We start from the raw sequence: 22,530 nt of genomic DNA on the forward strand, positions 1-22,530 counted from the left end.
GTTCGACGCAACGTATTTGTTCTTCCGGTTCAACGCTAGCTGGCGGCCATTTTCAAAATAAAACGTCAGTATGAATGAAGTTTGGCAACATTCAGAATTAAGCTACACTGCGGCCAACTTCAGTTACATGTTCATAATGTTACTGCTGCGAGGAGCCGATGGCTGTACCCGGTCGGCATTTAACGTTAGTTACAAAAGAACGTCGACAGTGTTTTCTCACTGCCAGTAGTAGGGTTTGACCATTGACAGATAGCTAGTCCGACCGGTGTGAGCACAGTCAGCGCTCCCGGTCGTCGCTGCTGGTTAAGGATTTCCAATAGGTGTTATTCTGATAAACTGGTCACATATATGTTACGTTCTCGACAAATATTAAAACTTTAAAACAGTTGGGGGTTTTTTTAGCTTGAAAACAGCTTTTTGGCAAGTCTAAATGACTGCGGTAGGCATGCTCTACTTCCATGTTTAAAACCGGAAAGACGATTACGAAATTACGTCATGCAGAAGCGTCCTTGTATGGGCAAAGAATAAGGTGAATAAATGCAGACCATTTACCATACGAGACTAGATAGCATCTTAGATTTTGGATATCGTAATATTGTAGTATTGTCTTTTCCTGGTTTTAAAGGCTGCATTACAGTAAAGTGATGTAACTTTCTGAACTTACCAGACTGTTCTAACTGTTGTATCATTTGCCTTTACCCACATAGTCATTATATCCACATTACTGATGATTATTTATCAAAAACCCATTGTGTAAATATTTTGTGAAACCACCAATAGTCATCCCTACAATATTGTCGCAATATCGATATTGAGGTAATTGATCAAGAATATTGTGATATTTGATTTTGTCCATACCGACCAGCTCTACTGAACATTTAGTCCACTTCGTAGAAATATATTGTGTATCGCCATTCAGCCTAAAAATATCAAGATATGATTTCTGGTCCATAACTCCCTGTTCCACTGTAGTGGAATGTGTACAGTTATCTTCTTAGGCCACGTGTGTGGGCGGTGGTTTGAAACATTAGCAGAGAAGAAAAGAGAAGAGAAGGGTGAGATGAGAAAGGGGGAAACAGCTGGGGTGACAGAGGGGACTGATGGGAAAATGGGAAGAAAGAAATCACAGACAAAAAGACTTTGAGCTAAAGTGACACTATGTAGTGAATATAAGAACAAAGCGCTTGAGAGACGATATGGTGAATATAATTTCATTTTGTAACATGCTGTCTCTGCACACAATCCTGCAAGTAATGCAAGAGCCCAATGAGCCGGTCCATATCAGCAGTCGCTCATGAATAATGAACACACTGAGAGTGAGTGAGAGACAGAGAGAGAGAGAGAGAGAGAGAGAGAGAGAGAGAGAGAGAGAGAGAGAGAGAGAGAGAGAGAGAAAGAGAGACAGAGAGAGAGAGAGAAAGAGAGACAGAGAGAGAGAGACAGCCACGGAGAGAGAGAGAGAGAGAGAAAGAAAGAGAGACAGAGAGAGAGAGAGACAGCCACAAAGAGAGAGAGAGAGAGAGAGAGCGAGAGCGAGAGAGAGTGAAAGGTCTTCCTTCTGTTGTACAGTGGTTTTACAGTAGATTACTGAGTGAATGCTATGAGGTGTGAACCTCTGATGGATCTACTCTGGTCCACATCTGTATTTGAGCTTCAACAAATCACCATGTTGATGTTCTGCAGTAATCTGACAAGGCCACATAGAGACTTTCTCTCATCTGGCTTTTGATAGTCCCACAACTCATTCAGCCATTCAGAGATGACCACTCTCTCTCCCTTCCTGTTTCTTTCTCTCTCTCTCTCACACACACGCACGCATGCACGCTCACACACATGCATGCACGCACGCACACGCACACACACACGCACACACACACACACACACACACACACACACACACAAACACACACACACACACACACACACACACACAGTACACACATACACGTGCGTGCACACAATGAGTCAGATGGGATCAGTCCAGTGGACGATCCAGAGCAGCTGAGCGGACGCACTGACAGAGAGAAACTCATTCCTTCTTCCCCACAAAAGATTGAACCAATGAGAGATTACTGAGGTTAACCAATCAGGCCTTGCCGCTGCTAACAGCTGGCAAGAGGGAGAGAGAAACGAGAGAGAGAGAGAGAGAAAGTCTGCAACTCCTGGAGGAGCTTTTCCTTCTCTCCACTTTTTCCTCACTTTCTTTCCAACTCGAGAGAGAGAGAGAGAGAGAGAGAGAGAGAGAGAGAGAGAGAGAGAGAGAGAGAGAGAGAGAGAGAGAGAGAGAGAGAGAAATACCACATACAAACAATGCTCCTTATGCCATTTGAAAATCCAAACACCGTAACGCAGCTGAAAACTGCGCCAGGCTTTAAACGGAAACACAACATCATTACCACACACACACACTGGAAAGTCAGTTTTGCTCTTACTCCTATTTTGAAGCACAGAGGGTGAGACACTAAGCGAGAGGGTGAGACAGAGAGAGGGTGAGGCAGCAGAGAGAGAGAGAGAGAGAGAGAGAGAGAGAGAGAGAGAGAGAGAGAGAGGGGATGATGAGGAGTGGTGCTTCCTTACCCGAAGTCGTCAAGGGAGTACATGTTGCAGAAGAAGACGGTCCTGGAGCACAGGATGGAAGGTGGAGGGGGAGATTATGGAGGAGAGGGGGAAGCGTTGGCGAGAGAGGAGAGAGCGGCAGCACGCATGCTGTCCTGTCCGCCCGGCGCTGCAGTCAACTCTACTCCCCCCACCTCCTTCTCTTTACATCCTCCAAGCCAGCAGACGCCCCGACACGGCATGCATGGACGAATACGACTCAGTGAGAGAGGAGTGTGAGAGAGCAAGAGGAGGAGGAGACACAGGAGTGTTGCAACAGAGTACGGGAATGCCAGAGAGAGAGAGAGAGAGAGAGAGAGAGAGAGAGAGAGAGAGGGAGAGAGAGAGAGACCATGTGACTAGTTCAAGCCAGTCACCACGCTCCGTTCTAAGGAGTGGAGTTGCTGTCTCTCAGCCTCCAAGGAATCATTTCCACTAGATGGAAATGACATGTTAGCCTATATAGGAAACAACAGCACATTTACACCCAGCTGTCTGTAGGACATAAACTAACTGGCAGCATTAACAACCACAATAAAACTATCAATAGAGTGTAGAGCAATCTGCTGAGTCTGACTTTAACAGGAAGAAAAGCATGTCACACCGCTGATTAACCTATAGAATAAGAGTTCAGGCTGCGTAAAGAGCACAACGTTCGAACTCAAAATCAGGCAAACTGCATGAATTAAGCAAACACTGAAACCAAAGAAGGCGATCTCTGTTTTGCATGTTCCAGCTACAAAGGTCTGCTTCTTCTAGCATAACATTTGCGGTTTCCTTGTGGCTTCATAAGAATGTGTCCTGAACAGTGGTCCATCTGGCTCAGGCTAACTTACACTAAGCTGCTTTGCCACAGCGAGCCAAGGTGTGGGAAACAAACACAGAGCATTCTACACTTCCAAAGATTAGGAGGCTTGCTGGCTTTAAAAACTACTCGGCAGATGTACAGTCGGTACCGTGCGGCTACAAAGCTGTCGGCAAGGTGGGTGAAATATAACATTAGATTCTTTCTTATAACATACGTAGCCTTAGGAGGTTTAAACACAAGCTAGTGTATTTGTGTAACACTGAAATAAGTAGGAAGCACTCAGAACTAGCTGTAGAGTGATACAGATATACAATATTAGATTGGGAGTAGTAAACTGTATATAGGATGCTGTGTTCAAAACCTGGAGGTGTAAACAGAGAGGGAGAGGGGAGGCAGAGAGAGAGAGAGAGAGAGAGAGAGAGAGAGAGAGTCATCTGATATGGCCTAGGGAGGCATGCTGCATCTTCATTATTAACTCTCCGTGGACATGAAGGTTGCAGGCATGATTTCATATTGAAGCGTGGAATATGGTGGGAATGACCACATTACAATATGATGGGCATGCATGGAATGTTTTTGATGTTTAGTGTATAATGCATCATGCATAGATAATGTATTGTAATGTTTAGTGTGTAATGCATAATGCATATGATAATGTCTTGTGATGTTTAGTGTATAATGCATAATGCATAGACGATAATGTATTGTAATGTTTAGTGTATATAATGCATAATGCATATGATAATGTCTTGTGATGTTTAGTGTATATAATGCATAATGCATATGATAATGTCTTGTGATGTTTAGTGTATAATGCATAATGCATAGACGATAATGTATTGTAATGTTTAGTGTATATAATGCATAATGCATATGATAATGTATTGTGATGTTTAGTGTATAATGCATAATGCATATGATAATGTATTGTGATGTTTAGTGTATAATGCATAATGCATATGATAATGTCTTGTGATGTTTAGTGTATAATGCATAATGCATATGATAATGTATTGTGATGTTTAGTGTATAATGCATAATGCATATGATAATGTATTGTGATGTTTAGTGTATATAATGCATAATGCATATGATAATGTCTTGTGATGTTTAGTGTATAATGCATAATGCATAGACGATAATGTATTGTAATGTTTAGTGTATATAATGCATAATGCATATGATAATGTATTGTGATGTTTAGTGTATAATGCATAATGCATATGATAATGTATTGTGATGTTTAGTGTATATAATGCATAATGCATATGATAATGTCTTGTGATGTTTAGTGTATAATGCATAATGCATATGATAATGTATTGTGATGTTTAGTGTATATAATGCATAATGCATATGATAATGTCTTGTGATGTTTAGTGTATAATGCATAATGCATAGACGATAATGTATTGTAATGTTTAGTGTATATAATGCATAATGCATATGATAATGTATTGTGATGTTTAGTGTATAATGCATAATGCATATGATAATGTATTGTGATGTTTAGTGTATAATGCATAATGCATATGATAATGTCTTGTGATGTTTAGTGTATAATGCATAATGCATATGATAATGTCTTGTGATGTTTAGTGTATAATGCATAATGCATATGATAATGTATTGTGATGTTTAGTGTATAATGCATAATGCATATGATAATGTCTTGTGATGTTTAGTGTATAATGCATAATGCATATGATAATGTCTTGTGATGTTTAGTGTATAATGCATAATGCATATGATAATGTCTTGTGATGTTTAGTGTATAATGCATAATGCATATGATAATGTATTGTGATGTTTAGTGTATAATGCATAATGCATATGATAATGTCTTGTGATGTTTAGTGTATAATGCATAATGCATATGATAATGTCTTGTGATGTTTAGTGTATAATGCATAATGCATATGATAATGTATTGTGATGTTTAGTGTATAATGCATAATGCATATGATAATGTCTTGTGATGTTTAGTGTATAATGCATAATGCATATGATAATGTCTTGTGATGTTTAGTGTATAATGCATAATGCATATGATAATGTCTTGTGATGTTTAGTGTATAATGCATAATGCATATGATAATGTCTTGTGATGTTTAGTGTATAATGCATAATGCATATGATAATGTATTGTAATGTTTCGTGTATATAATGCATAATGCATATGATAATGTATTGTGATGTTTAGTGTATAATGCATAATGCATATGATAATGTCTTGTGATGTTTAGTGTATAATGCATAATGCATATGATAATGTCTTGTGATGTTTAGTGTATAATGCATAATGCATATGATAATGTATTGTGATGTTTAGTGTATAATGCATAATGCATATGATAATGTATTGTGATGTTTAGTGTATAATGCATAATGCATATGATAATGTCTTGTGATGTTTAGTGTATAATGCATAATGCATATGATAATGTATTGTGATGTTTAGTGTATAATGCATAATGCATATGATAATGTCTTGTGATGTTTAGTGTATAATGTATAATGCATATGATAATGTATTGTGATGTTTAGTGTATAATGCATAATGCATATGATAATGTATTGTGATGTTTAGTGTATAATGCATAATGCATATGATAATGTCTTGTAATGTTTAGTGTATAATGCGTAATGCATATGATAATGTATTGTAATGTTTCGTGTATATAATGCATAATGCATATGATAATGTCTTGTGATGTTTAGTGTATAATGCATAATGCATATGATAATGTATTGTAATGTTTCGTGTATATAATGCATAATGCATATGATAATGTCTTGTGATGTTTAGTGTATAATGCATAATGCATATGATAATGTATTGTGATGTTTAGTGTATATAATGCATAATGCATATGATAATGTCTTGTGATGTTTAGTGTATAATGCATAATGCATAGACGATAATGTATTGTAATGTTTAGTGTATATAATGCATAATGCATATGATAATGTATTGTGATGTTTAGTGTATAATGCATAATGCATATGATAATGTATTGTGATGTTTAGTGTATAATGCATAATGCATATGATAATGTCTTGTGATGTTTAGTGTATAATGCATAATGCATATGATAATGTATTGTGATGTTTAGTGTATAATGCATAATGCATATGATAATGTCTTGTGATGTTTAGTGTATAATGCATAATGCATATGATAATGTATTGTGATGTTTAGTGTATAATGCATAATGCATATGATAATGTCTTGTGATGTTTAGTGTATAATGTATAATGCATATGATAATGTATTGTGATGTTTAGTGTATAATGCATAATGCATATGATAATGTATTGTGATGTTTAGTGTATAATGCATAATGCATATGATAATGTCTTGTAATGTTTAGTGTATAATGCATAATGCATATGATAATGTATTGTAATGTTTCGTGTATATAATGCATAATGCATATGATAATGTCTTGTGATGTTTAGTGTATAATGCATAATGCATATGATAATGTATTGTAATGTTTCGTGTATATAATGCATAATGCATATGATAATGTCTTGTGATGTTTAGTGTATAATGCATAATGCATATGATAATGTATTGTAATGTTTCGTGTATATAATGCATAATGCATATGATAATGTCTTGTGATGTTTAGTGTATAATGCATAATGCATATGATAATGTATTGTGATGTTTAGTGTATAATGCATAATGCATATGATAATGTATTGTGATGTTTAGTGTATAATGCATAATGCATATGATAATGTCTTGTAATGTTTAGTGTATAATGCATAATGCATATGATAATGTATTGTAATGTTTCGTGTATATAATGCATAATGCATATGATAATGTCTTGTGATGTTTAGTGTATAATGCATAATGCATATGATAATGTCTTGTGATGTTTAGTGTATAATGCATAATGCATAGACGATAATGTCTTGTGATGTTTAGTGTATATAATGCAGACTGCATGATAATGTCTTGTGATGTTTAGTGTATATAATGCAGACTGCATGATAATGTATTGTGATGTTTAGTGTATATAATGCAGACTGCATGATAATGTATTGTGATGTTTAGTGTATATAATGCAGACTGCATGATAATGTATTGTGATGTTTAGTGTATATAATGCATAATGCATATGATAATGTCTTGTGATGTTTAGTGTATATAATGCAGACTGCATGATAATGTATTGTGATGTTTAGTGTATATAATGCATAATGCATATGATAATGTCTTGTGATGTTTAGTGTATATAATGCAGACTGTATATGATAATGTCTTGTGATGTTTAGTGTATATAATGCAGACTGTATATGATAATGTCTTGTAATGTTTAGTGTATATAATGCATACTGCATATATGATAATGTCTTGTAATGTTAGTGTATAATGCATAATGCATATATGATAATGTCTTGTGATGTTTAGTGTATAATGCATAATGCATATGATAATGTCTTGTGATGTTTAGTGTATATAATGCAGACTGCATGATAATGTATTGTGATGTTTAGTGTATATAATGCAGACTGCATGATAATGTATTGTGATGTTTAGTGTATATAATGCATAATGCTGATAATGTGATAATATGCATTATGATAATAATTCTGATCATGTATACTCGAGGTCGTGCTGTTGTTGTCTAATATCGTCACGGCTGTGATTATCTGTGACTGTCTCATTTGTGATTAATACAGCAGAATAGAATTTAGCTAATATCACGATACATTTTCCTGCCCCACGATACATATATTGGCACATTGTGCACGATGTATTGAATTTCAATATCAGTATATTGTCTCGTCCCTAGTTATCATCACTGTCAGTGAAAAGCTGAGGAATGACAGTGTTGGGTCTGTGGTGACGCTGGCTCACGTGCAGCTGCTCTCTGATTGGCTCTGGGGACACAAGCAGCAGCCTGCAGGAAAACGCAGAACTCAGCATTTTACCTTCAGCTGGCTGGCCTCACTCACTCTACCTCTCCTACCCTGAGTCACCACAACACATCATGCAGGACGGATCTCTCACTCTATTGCCCTCTTCCACTCTCTCTCTCTCTCACATGCACGCACGTGCGCGCGCACGCACACGCACGCACACACACACACACACACACACACACACACACACACACACACACACACACACACGCACACACTGGTTGCTGTCATACTGGTGGGCCAGTATGACAGCAACCAGTCTGACAAGAATACAGCATAGCATAGAGACAGTCCGCATGTCTGGGAACGCCCACAAAATGTTAACCGGCTATGCGCGCGAGTCGGGTAAAACCGCCCATATATCTCATGGGCTGACTCACCAAAAGTGCTGCGGCTCTAAACTACAGGTTTGGGGGTTCTAGAGCAGAACACAAGACGTCTGCTCAGATGTGCGTTTACTGCGGTGATTAAATCCCCGATCGTGTCTGCCTGGGCTGGGCTATCAGCTAAATTCTAACTTTGCTGAATGGATAGAACGGGGGTTTTTACCCCACCCTGACCACGCCCCCAGCCAGGCTGAGCCAGCTAAACCAGCGTCTATGACGAGACGTGGCCTCAACCTATGATGAAACCACTAGGGATCAAAATAGCTCAGCTCCACACACACGCACGCACGCACGCACGCACGCACGCACACACACACACACACACACACACACACACACACACACACACACACACACACACACACACACACACACACACACACACACACACACACACACACACACACACACACACATAGGAAGCAGTGGTGCTGAACAAATCATCTCATTGAATTAGATCTTGTGTCTTTCTGCACAGTAAAAGCCAGTCACCTTGTTGTTGCTTTGTAGAGATTTAAGACTTCCCTTATGGGCCTGAGTCAAAGAGCAGATATGCCTCTGGCAAAAACACACACACAGGATGGAGTTTTACAGAGAAGAGGAGGCGGCCAGTCCATCCAACTAGAATGGAAGATATGAATCTTACCGTCTCAGAGCAAAATACTTGAGCCACTGCTTTACTTTACTTTATTTGTTTATTTGGACGGGACAGTGCATATTCATGAACATTACACAAGGCAACGTAAATAAGCCGGAGTTAGCAAGAATGCTAAATTACATCCGTAGTCCCCACAGAGAGACAGAAAAACGACAGAGGCAGCACCAGGACAGAACTAAACAGAACAATACAAAAAACAACATGAGCAATAACAAAACCAAAACGGATCAGAAACTAAAGTAAACCAAAATGAACTAAACTAGGTTAATAAGACAAGACAAAACAAAAACAAGAAGCATAACAGAGCAAACAAAACAAGAGCACTACAGTACATTTTACACATGGTCGCAGATTTGGCTATTTAAAATCCATTTTTTTACGTTGTGTTTGAAAGATGGGAATGACAGACAGTTTCTTATAGTTTGAGGTAGCAAATTCCAGATTTGGCAGCCCTGGACTGAGAGGGTGTTTTTGCCGAAGGCAGTTGTCCGGTGTGGTACTACACAGTCCCCTCTGGCGAAAGCCCGAGTGTTGAGTCCTGTGTCAGGCTTCCGTTTTATGAATTCCCTCAGGGGGGGCGGGCAAAGTCCATGTAAGGTCTTATAGACAATACCAACCTGTTTAAAAACTTTAAAGTTGGCAAAACTTAGAAAATGATACTTACTGAGGATGTTACAGTGGTGATATGAGTAGGGTTTTCTGTCAAAAACCTTCAGTGCACTTTTATATAACTGTTCAATGGGTTTGAGGATCGTTACTCCTGTGCAAGACCAGTTTGTGAAGCAGTACTCAATATGTGATAGTATCATACATTGGAGATAAGATTTGGCGGCCCCTACTGTCAGATAAGGTCTGATTTGTTTAAAGTTTTGAAGGTTGAACTTAATTGTGTTGGCAACCTTTTTTACATGTTTTTTGAAAGTTAGGGTAGAGTCTAACATTACCCCGAGGTATTTGAACTCAGACACCAGTTCAAGTTCCTCCCCGCCCAGGAACACATTTGATGACTCTAAAACCACAGATCTTTTGGAAAAAGCCATGCAGACGGTCTTTTTGGCGTTCAGGAGTAGACATGAGTCTGTGAGCCAGTCCTGGACGCTACTCATTGCATCAGTTAGTGTTTTTGACACCTCTGCATAGCTTTTACCATGGGTTAGTAAAACCGCGTCTGGCTTTGAGATGTATGAGATAAGAGTGGAGTGTATTGGATCCAAATATGTAAAAAAAAAAAAGAAAAAAAAAGCCCAACAGGGGACAGTACAGTTGCACTTCACACACTGTCTGGATAAGAGACTACATAGCTTTATCTGTCTATCACTCCCCCTCTCTTTTACTCCCTTTCCTCTCCGAGGGAAGTCACATGCACAACACACACACACACACACACACACACACACACAGACACACAGACACACAGACACACACACACACACACACACACACACACACACACACACACACACACACACACACACACACACACTGGTAGCTACAGTGAAAACAAGAAGTGTGTACTCTGTCTGAAGAGAGCTGTCAGGATAAATCTGAAGGCATAAAAGAGAAGGGTGCAGAGACACAGAGGAGTCACCGGAGGCAGGAGGAAAAACGGCTTCATAAATAGAACAGAATACAGAGACTTACTGCTTATTGGGCCTGACTGCATTCTGCATACCAACAGACTCAGGGAAAGGCTCAAAATACAGTACGATGTCAATCCATAGGCCCGCAGGTCCATTTAGAACATGGACTTAGAGGATTTTTCCATAGGCTGTACGGTGTGTGTGTGTGTGTGTGTGTGTGTGTGTGTGTGTGTGTGTGTGTGTGTGTGTGTGTGTGTGTGTGTGTATTAAGGTGTAGGCCTATGTAGGGGTGTGTAGAGGAGAAGGGGGGGGGGGGGGGGGGGGGGGGGTGCGGGGGTCTGATAACCTGCCTGGCAACCACCAGAATAAACAACCCCTCCTCCTCTGGATATGCCTAGAATGGGTTATTATTTATGTGCGCCTGCCTGGCGTCCTGCACTCACCTCATTGCCCCGCTTTGATGAATCAGTCATGTATCAATGTATCATGCAACACAACCAGCATTTGACCTGGTAGCTAAGCTAACGTTATACAGCCGCTTATTGAATGTGTGGAGAAATACATGATGCTGTCGTTTCCATGACAACATCAGCCTGCCCAAATCCTGCATTGAATAAAATGGGGCGTGTCCAGCAATGACAATAGAGGTCTAATATAATTGCGAGGGGAAACTGTAAGTATGGATATGAAATAATCACCTCGTATCGGGCAATAACTCATGACGCCTATTGAGCAGAGAGGCCTGGTGGGTGGGTGGGCCCCTGGTGGTCTAAATATTGTCCTATGGAGAGTACAATAAACCATAGGTCATCAAAGACTCTGTAATTACTCAATACATGATAGCGTTTCATTATACATTTCTTATCAATATAGCCTACATATATAAATGCAGGTGACTGGAGGCAGAAGGCTGAGTGGTCGGTGCGCATCTGTCATGACGCGTCAAAGAGAGCGCATGGTGCTTACCTCATTTTCTCTGATTCAATGGGAGATGATGGACGGATGAAGCCAGCAGTCCTCTTCTGTCCCTGGGTCTACGGTTCACGGTAGGCTGCGATTGACCCGCTGGGTGGGCAGCCTCCACCTTGTGTCCTATAAGCGTCTATATGGGGATAGTATGGGCTGGTGATGGGGTATATAATTGCTGGAACGCTAAGCGAGGAGAATCCGAGCGTTTTGGCCCATCTGCTGCTTTGTGCTCCGTCGTCTCTCTCCACACGCGCGGCTTACCGTCAGGTCCATGTTGTTCAGGCGGTGCTCACGCTCGGTAGCAGACGGTGCAGTGGTGGTCGTGGGCCGCCGCCTCCCTGATGCCATGTTTTGTTCCCATCCGGAGTGTTTTGGCGAGGGGGAGATTTGGAAAATGTTCTTACCGGCGGCGTGCGGAGGGCTGGGGAACCCGACCGATCGGCTCAATGCTGCCCACTGGCGGCGAAGACGCGCACACGCACGGCGCCTGATTCCCCCCCCCCACAGTGGATCCCAGTGATCTCTACTCTAGTGTTGTTGTTCCTTGATTACGATTAGTGAGTTTAGTTTATAGTGATCTTATTGAAGGTTACTATATATACATATATATATATATATATACATATATATATATATATATATATATATATATATATATATATATATATATATATATATATAATATATATATATATATATATATATATGTATATAATTTGGCAAGACTTTAATGGTCCTAATATTAAATTTATAGCTATTACAGGTTTGCTATTAATAGGCCTACCATCGTTTTTTCATAAAGGATCATACATCTGGCAAATAAGTGCACCCTGTTTATAAATGACACCTCTTAAATCGATTTGACAGCAAACATCACAAAACATTCAAGCGGATAAAATGGAAAGACACATCTGCATAGGAATTTCATATTGCATTTACTGTCAGACAAATGTTAAATGTTCAATAGTAGGAATCTGCAGCCCCATGTATTTAGTGGTAAAGACAACCCATTTGACATTCACTCTGCAGAGTGGTGACTTCATATCATTATTGTCTGAGCATTCCAGTGTTTCCCTGGCAAGCCAACTCCAACAATCAGCTAACCCTCCAGATTTCAAAACAATAAAAAAAACACCTCATCATTAAAAAAGAAACCATGTTTATTCAAGCATGACTGTACTCTTGTCTTGCTGCTATCTGATAAGTGCTACTTGCTATGTAAATCTGACTTTTTGTTACACAGAATGGAAGAATGAGAGAAGATAGTATTGTGGCTTGTAGAAAGCTTCACTAAGTTCTTGATGGTGATTTACTTGTTCACACTGTTAAGTTCTTTATCAGTGGCTGACAGTGACCAAGGAGCAAGTGACAAGTGACCAAGGAGCACATCAGAAGTAAACAGTTACAGTGCAACGGTCTGATCCCTATACACTTCCTCAAACAGATCTGGGCAAAATGCCATCAGAGAGATGCAGATTTGAAACTGCTTCATCATCATAAAAACTTAACGTGCTTGATTTTGTTTGGTGATGTTTTAAGCTTTCCCTGCCTGGAAACTGACAAGATAAATCAAGCACATCACAAAAATGATACATGATGCCAACATTTTGCCCATATCCATTTCAAACCTCTCAGTCTATTTACACATCTAGGACTATACATGGTTTTATTAAAAAGATCAAACTTAAAAGAAGTGAAATTGGCAGTAAAGATCATCAATAAATAATAAAAAATTATGCCTCTCGACCTGGAAGCACAAACAGGAGGGACGTCTCAAAATAATGTTGCTGAAACAATGTTGAATTCAGAATGCAACTACCCAGTGCCATCAATTATTTTCCTCATATCATGGTCCCACACCATGGAGTTAATGTCACATCAGACGGGGGTGAAACCATGCAGTACCTCAGGAAGCCAAATGGAGGCAGCAAGTCTCCCATTTACCAGATAAGTGTGTTCAGCGTGATGAAATATCTACCAATCCTTATTTTTATATGCTATGAGTAATGTTTTAATCTCCACCTAAATCAGCATTGGTTGAATTCAATTCATGTGCCGTGACTGTATAGGTAGCATTAATGCACAATTTGTCAATACAAATACATCAATAATAGTCGAATGATAGTTAAATATATTAATTATCATCAATACCTCTCTGTATGTTTTAGCAAGGCAGAGTGGTGTTTTTAGGACTGAAAAAAGATGTCAGTGTGATATGCCAGCGTTAGTAACAGGGGAGGAGTTCAAATCCTGCTTCACTAGTGCTTTCCTGAGTTGTTAAATACAAAATAAAAGAAACTATGTTCTGCCTGTTCAATACTTCTAATCAGTTTTTGTCCCAATGTTCCTGTATCTCCAACTACCTGCTTGGGACCAAGGAGAATATTGTTTGATTCAGCCTCTTGATGGCAATGATATCAGTCTGGAATGGCTCTAATAGGCTAGAAAATAACATATTCAGTCCAAACTATAGCAGGGTGTGCACAATACAAGAATAGTGGAAGCCAATCTGTACAAACACAGTTCAAAGTCAGAGCCTTTGGTTCTGTCTAGTTGGATCTCATCCTTTTGATTAGTTTTGTGTCTCATATCATTGGCATGTGTACAGTATGTGAGAAAGACATTTTTAAATATGTAGGATGAATAAAGAAAAGGAACAATGAATGTTCTGGATTTCAAGCAACCACACACACTTATACCTCCAACAGTTCATCTCATTTGGGATCTGAGTGCAGATCAGGAACGACACCTTGGGGACACAGGTTTCTGTTCAAGTCACATTTCAGTTCATTTCAGTTCAGTTGGGTTCAGTTCAGTTCGGTCAACATGTGGAGCTACACTTGAGCTTCTGAATTAGTTTATGTTGAGTTTGGTTCGGTTCAGTTTAGTGCAGTTCAGATCACTTCAGCTGGGTTGCGAGGCCCAGCTAGCAGCAGGTGCAACCGTGCGCTTCTATCTGTCTGTTCAAACGATCCTCCACTGCATCACACTCATGTCCTTCCCTCCCGTCGACACCAGGAAGCTGTCATCATACAGGAAGTTCACATTTGTCACGTGACTGCTATGGCCACCATAAGCATGGCTGGGAGCCTGGAAGGGGGAATACAAAACAAAAATAAATATGCCTATGTGCATATAGAATAGATAAATCCAGAATCACAGAGAGACAGGTATTGATATGTGTATTTTTCCACATTAGTAGTCATCTTACCCTGAACTGTGAACAGGGGTATGAGAAGAGGTGGACCTTCCCAAAGTCATCTCCAGTAACCAGGAGGCTCTTCTTGTTGGACCTGCAGACAGCGTTGATGTCGGTCCCATCTGAGCCGTCGGGCCACAAGCCTGAAGAACCATAACCATAATGTCTGCTTATGCTGTTGCCACATGCACACACACACACACACACACACACACACACACACACACACACACACACACACACACACACACACACACACACACACACACACACACACACACACACACACACACACACAGTATACAGTATATATAGAGAGTGCTTTCACACACACTGTATAGATAGAGAGTGCTTTCACTTACCAAAGACCTGGAAGGCCAGAGTGCAGGTGTAGGTGGCCCATTGGATATCTCTGGTGGTCTCCACACTCACCACCTGTTTACACACTGATGGGATCCCTAAGAAGACAAAGACAAATCAAACAAACACACAACATGTTTTAGACTACTTTCATTATCAGTGGGACACAGCAAAAGTGTTAAACAAAAGATAATTGTCACTGGAAACAGAGGAAAATAGATACATAATGGACTGTTGTGATTTTTAACACTAACAATTTTGCACAAGGTCAATTTTCAGTCATGTATGATATCCAGAGTACTCAGTGTACTAGGCAACAACTCTAAAAAATGTGAAGGATAAAGGACATTTTCAGTGTAGCCTAGAGTTCTTGTCAGAATGCTGTAAACATGAATTATTCTGTAATGTTACAAAATATAACATAACCCCATCATCCCCATGAATGTAACAAAAAAGGCATGGATCGGATCCGCTCCAAAATGTAATGGTTCTTCCTTGGCCCATGCTAGACCCTTCCACAATGTTTCATGAAAATTGGGCCAGTAGTTTTCCCTGTAATATTGCTAACAGACAAACAAACAAACAACACCGAAAACATAACCTGCTTCACGGAGGTAATAAAGGCTGTGAGAAGGTGACTAAGGGCAAACTTACAGTAGAGGATCTCATAATCTCCTGAATTTGACACCAGGTACTGGGAGTCCACTGACCAGTCCAGATGGGTGATGAAACTGGAGTGACCCTGAGACAGAGACAGAGACAGAGGGAGGGACAAGGTCGGGTTAGTCATGCTTACACTCACTCAACCACGCACTTCATAGTAGGATTATTCTTGCACTGGAAATAATAATATGGTTTTCGAGCAACCAAAAATACAAATTCAATATAGACTCAATATTAGCAACCCTTAGTCAGTATGATGATGTATACTCAGCACTGTATGAGTCATACTATGACTCAGCTCGTTGTCATATATAATTTTACAGGGAGCGCTTCTTTATCAGCACACACACACACAGAGGACAAAGTGCACAGAGAGGATGGAGGCGGACCAGACACAGAGCTGAGGAGGGAACTAAATATATAGTTGATGAGGGGAGGAACTATAAATAATGGAGCTACTGATGAGGGACTCTAAATAAAGGTGCTCACCGAACACTTCCCAACTCGGCTGTACTTCCTCCCGTTTTCCGTCACAGCGTAGATGTATATGTAGTTGTCGTGGGAACCGATGGTCAGGAAGTTGCCATCTTGTCAGCAAGTCATAGGAATTGAAAAGCAGTGAAAAGTAGAATACAATCACACCAATAGAATATAAAGCAAGCAGGAAAATAAATAATGTCAAATAAACTATCTATGTATGTATGTATGTATGTATGTATGTATGTATGTATGTATCTATCTATCTATCTATCTATCTATCTATCTATCTATCTATCTATCTATCTATCATTATCTATACATTTGGCAATGTTTGTTTGTTTCAATTTTGTGTCCTGGTTGTCCTGGAAGTGATGTCACACAACACACACACACACACACACACACACACACACACACACACACACAAGGAGGCATTGTGACATCACTGATGACATCATCAGTGATGTCATAAGACTGATGATGTCATCAGTGATGTCTTAAGGGGGCACACCCACACACACCAAAAGGGCAGGCGAGGCCCTATTGCAGGGCCAGCTCGGCGAGCTGCAGGGTAAAGTAGACTATATGGGGGTAATATGGGGAGGGGTTATGGATCAATAATGAAGTATGAAGTGACAGTTCTTACTGCAGCTGCTTATATCAATTATTTAAATGTGAATTAGAAATATATGCAATGTATATATAACTATGTACAGTATAAACCAAAGGGAATTCAAATATATAAGTATCAGTATACAGTATGGAACAGTGGAACCATTATGAAAATATAATTAATTTGTGTACAATTTAACAATGAGAGAGATATGTGAAACTGAAGAAGTGAGTATGTGAACTGTGCAAATACGCATCGTATTCACATTAGTAAACTTGGTGCCAATATGACACAAGCAACACTATATGTCTATATCCCAGCTCAGATGTCACTATTTCCCTCATATTTTCATAGTGAATGATGGGGTAAAGGCCTTTGAAAAGTGTACTTGTGTACTGGAGCTATAAAGTGGAATAAATTACCACTACCATTAAAACTATACAGAATGCATTGCTCAAAAGCATCCCTTTCTTGTATTGTATGCTTTGTATGGATTATTGTTATTATTTGGTTTTCTGAGGTAGAGACCCTGAATAAGCTTAAGGTTTCCTGTCTCTACCTGCACATTATTTTCATTTGCATTTTTTTTATCCGTATCTGTTTTTATTGTGTGCAAATAAAGAAAACAAAAACTTTGTAAGGGACCTGTTTATGTAACTCATCTATTCCCTGCTGTGTCATTTTCTTATTAGTTGTTTGTAATGATGCTTTTAGCAATATTACTCTGTGACATTTTAAATCATGATTTGTCTTGGATGTTGTCTTGTGCTTAATGCATCAACAAGAAGCACCATGACGGAGTTCAGTGCTTTTTTGTATTGTTTTTTCTTCTTTGAAATAAATACATGTTGTGGGGCTGTACATTTCCAGATAAAGAAAGAAACAGTAGGCAATGTGAAACTAGAACTCTCCATGAACACCAGCTCCTTTTAGATTGGGTGACCCACCACAGCCACATACCTGGCCCATAACGCATAACAGACAGCTGTTCATTCCCATCTGTGTGGACTGTGACCAGATCCTTGGAGTCCGTGTCCAGTACCAGCCACCTGCAGGATCAATGACAGACTGCTGAGCAAACAGTCTGGATCAATACAATTCAATTCTCTAAGACGGTGGCCATGACTGTTTCCATTATACAGGGTGATACTTTTTTTTATTGTAAAGTCAATTATGTATGACTTGGGATGGGATTCCCCTACCTGCCGGTCTGTGTTCCTATGGCAACTACAGCTCCAGAGGGGTGGAAGCCCGCTGATTGGGCAGCATCCTGTCAGAAACAAGAAGTGGAGGATGTTTAATGATGTTTAATCTTTAATACAGATTTGGAACTTGTTTCCATTCAAAAACTGTACATTTTTATGAGTAAAAAGTGAAATTGATCTCTGCTTCTCACAGGCATCATTACTCATCACAAAAAGAACAAATAGTGACTGGTAACAGAGGTGATGTGTTGCATGTTATGTAATGCTCATGACTGTCCCCAGGGGGCAGTGTTGACTACACTTACTTCCATGTTCTTGGTCCAGATGGGCTGATGGGAACTGGAGTCCCACAGGCTGACCTGCCTGTCATAGCCACAGGTTAGGAACTGGGGCTTACAGGGGTGAACTGCAAGACCCCACAACTCATCTGTATGACCCTGGAGAGGAGAGGAGAGGAGAGGAGAGGAGAGGCAGGGAGGGGATGGGAAGGGACAGGAGAGAAGAGGAGGGGAGAGGAGAGGAGAGGAGAGGAGAGGAGAGGAGAGGAGAGGAGAGGAGAGGAGAGGAGAGGAGAGGAGAGGAGAGGAGAGGAGAGGAGAGGAGAGGAGAGGATGAGGGGACATCACAGGCTTTTAATAATTGGAAGCTCAAAGAATTCTACAATAGGATTGTACGGTTGGTTAGGAAACCACACCTACCTGTGTTATAGGTGTGAATTCTCCATCCAAACTGCCTTGCAAAACAAAGTTCTTGGTGGTCCCTATGAGCACAGTCTCCCCTCTGCCCTCCGCGACAGTCCGAATAGGACCAAACAACTCAGGCACCTGCAGGAAATGAAGATGATCAGGTATATTGATGATTGGCTTTGTGCAACAGTGGATAAAATAACTCCCTTTCTGGTCAATACTGATGCTTGGTTTCACACAAACCAGAAAGTTTGATCAATAAATGCAGTATCCGCTGTAGTAAACAAAAAATAATCTTTAGCTGCACAATACGGCCTTTGGAGAGCAAACAAGGCCTATGTGATCCATAATTTCCCCTGCTATAAATATCCATGAACCCTATCTAGATCTGTCTCATACACTGCAATATTTATGATGTGATGCCGTGTTGAGAATTCATAGCCTGACATAGCCTGCCTCCCGGGGCAGGAGGGCAATTGATAGTTAATGTATAAGACCGAGACCTACTTTACCAGAGGGAGCTAGATTTGCAGCCTAGCAAATTATGAATACATATTAACAGAAGGTAGTTCAGCTGATCAGGTCATTAGAATGAGCCCGAGAGCTATACATTAATTCCTCATGCCAGCTTGCAATTAAATCATTTTTAACATTGGTAAGACTACAGTTTATGATCAGCCTTGAGGCTACGCAAGACACATTTTTCACCTCCATTATGCATCTCTATGGCACGAGCCCTTATTATTTATTTTTTTCTCAAGAAAGTAGTATTGGAATATTTGGATTTCGTTCAGGCCGAAGACTTCCTACTTCTTTTCTGAAAGCAGTTGAGCTACAGCAGCTCTTCTCACCTCCACCGTCTGTATCTGCTGGTAGCTGCCGTCCCAGGAGACCAGCCTGCGGTCCTTTCCTCCGGACACCAGGGTGCCATTCCTCAGCATGCACAGGGCCAAGATGCTCCCCTCATGAGCCCCTTGGATGACCTGGCTGATGCGACTAGTGCCTGTGTGTGTGTGTGTGTGTGTGTGTGTGTGTGTGTGTGTGTGTGTGTGTGTGTGTGTGTGTGTGTGTGTGTGTGTGTGTGTGTGTGTGTGTGTGTGTGTGTGTGTGTGTGTGTGTGTGTGTGTGTGTGCGACAGAGATGGGAAGAGATGAGATGAGATGAGATCAGAGAGTGTATGGGACATAAAGGTTGACCGCTTGAAGAGGGGAGATTTACTGATAGACAGATCGATCGATAGATAGAGAGAACTAGGAAGTTATACTCTGTCTCTCTTGTTGCTGACAAACGTAACTCTGTTAGCAGGAGCCTTATGTTTGAACATGGAGTGTGTGAGTGTTTGTGTGGACTGTACCTTTCCCCCACACCAGTATGTTTCCACTGGAGTCTCCAGTGATGGCGTCTCCATTTTCCGCAAAAGTCACACACAACACAAACTTGGGCTTCTCCTGCTTCTGCAAGGAAAACACAAACACGCATGGTTTGGTTTACTCAGGACAATCAAGCACCAGCGTCCATGGATACATTCAGTTTGTGACCACCTGTGACTTTATTATTTTAGGTATGAAGAGGCGTCTGGTCTCCTACCTCAAACAGTCCTTGTTTCTTGACCAGCATGCCTTTCTCCAGGTTCCAGAAGTACAGATGGGACTTGCCACACGTCACTATGATGTTGCTGTCTGTGGGGTGAAAGTCCGCCGCAAACACCGACTCGTTGGAGCACTACCACAAAACACACACAACAAGAAACAAACACTTAGCTCAGCTGAGCCACAGCCAAAACACTGACACTGACACACTGCAGCTGTAACTCAGGAGGTAGAGCGGGTCGTCACTAATCGCTTTGGATGAAAGAGGTCGGTGGTTCGATTCCCAGTTCCTCCAGTCTGCATGTCGAAGTGTCCTTGGGCAAGATACTGAACCCCAAAATTGCTCCTGATGGTGTGCCAGCACCCTGCGTGGCAGCCTGCCACCATCGGTGTATGAATGTGTGAATGTACCTACTGATTGTAAAGCGCTTTGGATAAAAGCACTATATAAATGCAGACCATTTTACCATTTACCACTTTAGAGCAGCCAGTGGGCCCACTGGTGGGCTGCGACGTTATTGCAAGTGGGCCACTAAATCATTTGCGAAAGAAAACATCACAATCTTTGTGATTATTATTAGTATTGTTGTTGTTGTTGTTGTTATTATTATTATTATTATTATCATTATTCCTATATGTATGATAGTACATTTCTCCATTGCTGAATGATACGTTATTTAATTTGTAATCAATTATTATTTGTTAATTACCCTATTGCAGAGTCAGACCGCCCCTCACTTTTAATTTCTGGTTTCTGTGTGGTGCTGATGGACAGCTCCTTTTATCGTTAACATGAAAAGTGCTCTGAGAACATATTAATCGGCCTGCGTACTGTTTACGCTCGCATGTGTTTACTGTCGGATGTGTTTACGCTCGCATGTGTTTACTGTCGGATGTGTTTACGCTCGCATGTGTTTACTGTCGGATGTGTTTACGCTCGGATGTGTTTACTGTCGGATGTGTTTACGCTCGGATGTGTTTACGCTCGGATGTGTTTACGCTCGGATGTGTTGACTGTCGGATGTGTTTACGCTCGGATGTGTTTACGCTCGGATGTGTTGACTGTCGGATGTGTTTACGCTCAGATGTATTTACGCTCGGATGTGTTTACGCTCGGATGTGTTGACTGTCGGATGTGTTTACGCTCAGATGTATTTACGCTCGGATGTGTTTACGCTCGGATGTGTTTACTGTCGGATGTGTTTACGCTCGGATGTGTTTACTGTCGGATGTGTTTACGCTCGGATGTGTTTACTGTCGGATGTGTTTACGCTCGGATGTGTTTACTGTCGGATGTATTTACGCTCGGATGTGTTTACTGTCGGATGTGTTTACTGTCGGATGTGTTTACGCTCGGATGTGTTTACGCTCGGATGTGTTTTTACGCTCGGATGTGGGCCGTGAACATTTTCAACTGGGCCTTGACTCGGAAAAGGTTGGGAACCGGTGTTTTGGAGTCATAATTTGACCATGATGTGTGTTCTCTCTCTCCCTCACATACACACACGCACGCACGCACGCACGCACGCACGCACGCACGCACGCACGCACGCACGCACACACACACACACACACACACACACACACACACACACACACACACACACACCTTGACCTCGGCCAGTCTGTCCTCTTTCTGCCAGTCCCACACAGAGAGCACGTGGTCATTGGAGTCGTCTACAACACACAGCGTGTTTCCTCCATTCTAAAGTACCAAAAGAGAGACAAACACATAATCATTGGGTGAAACCTGCCATAAGAACAACCTATGAGTACATGGGATAAAATAGAGCA

At 40.7% G+C, this 22,530-nt stretch overlaps 2 protein-coding genes across 5 annotated transcripts in view; both read right to left on the minus strand.

The window, feature by feature from the left end:
* evla (Enah/Vasp-like a) overlaps window positions 1–2,763 on the minus strand; it is a 49,579-nt gene extending 46,816 nt beyond the window's left edge. The window contains exon 1 of the mRNA XM_083632636.1: window positions 2,579–2,763. Coding sequence (XP_083488762.1) covers window positions 2,579–2,601 — 23 coding nt within the window. The 5' untranslated portion in view covers window positions 2,602–2,763. The remainder of the gene's footprint in view (window positions 1–2,578) is intronic.
* A 10,100-nt stretch (window positions 2,764–12,863) lies between these two features.
* eml1 (EMAP like 1) overlaps window positions 12,864–22,530 on the minus strand; it is a 58,338-nt gene continuing 48,671 nt past the window's right edge. For all 4 annotated transcript variants that reach the window (XM_083632415.1, XM_083632414.1, XM_083632413.1 and 1 more), the window contains 13 exons: window positions 22,346–22,441; window positions 20,735–20,869; window positions 20,502–20,601; window positions 19,999–20,150; window positions 19,160–19,285; window positions 18,767–18,898; window positions 18,459–18,526; window positions 18,217–18,305; window positions 16,653–16,750; window positions 16,155–16,242; window positions 15,503–15,598; window positions 15,153–15,283; window positions 12,864–15,031 (listed from right to left, as the gene is read on the minus strand). In XM_083632415.1, the coding sequence (XP_083488541.1) occupies window positions 14,906–15,031; window positions 15,153–15,283; window positions 15,503–15,598; window positions 16,155–16,242; window positions 16,653–16,750; window positions 18,217–18,305; window positions 18,459–18,526; window positions 18,767–18,898; window positions 19,160–19,285; window positions 19,999–20,150; window positions 20,502–20,601; window positions 20,735–20,869; window positions 22,346–22,441 (1,437 nt within the window). In that variant the 3' untranslated portion in view covers window positions 12,864–14,905. The remainder of the gene's footprint in view (window positions 15,032–15,152; window positions 15,284–15,502; window positions 15,599–16,154; window positions 16,243–16,652; window positions 16,751–18,216; window positions 18,306–18,458; window positions 18,527–18,766; window positions 18,899–19,159; window positions 19,286–19,998; window positions 20,151–20,501; window positions 20,602–20,734; window positions 20,870–22,345; window positions 22,442–22,530) is intronic.

Source organism: Poromitra crassiceps (genome assembly GCF_964638095.1).
Source record: "Poromitra crassiceps genome assembly, chromosome: 3".
NCBI classification, from domain to species: Eukaryota; Metazoa; Chordata; class Actinopteri; order Beryciformes; family Melamphaidae; genus Poromitra; species Poromitra crassiceps.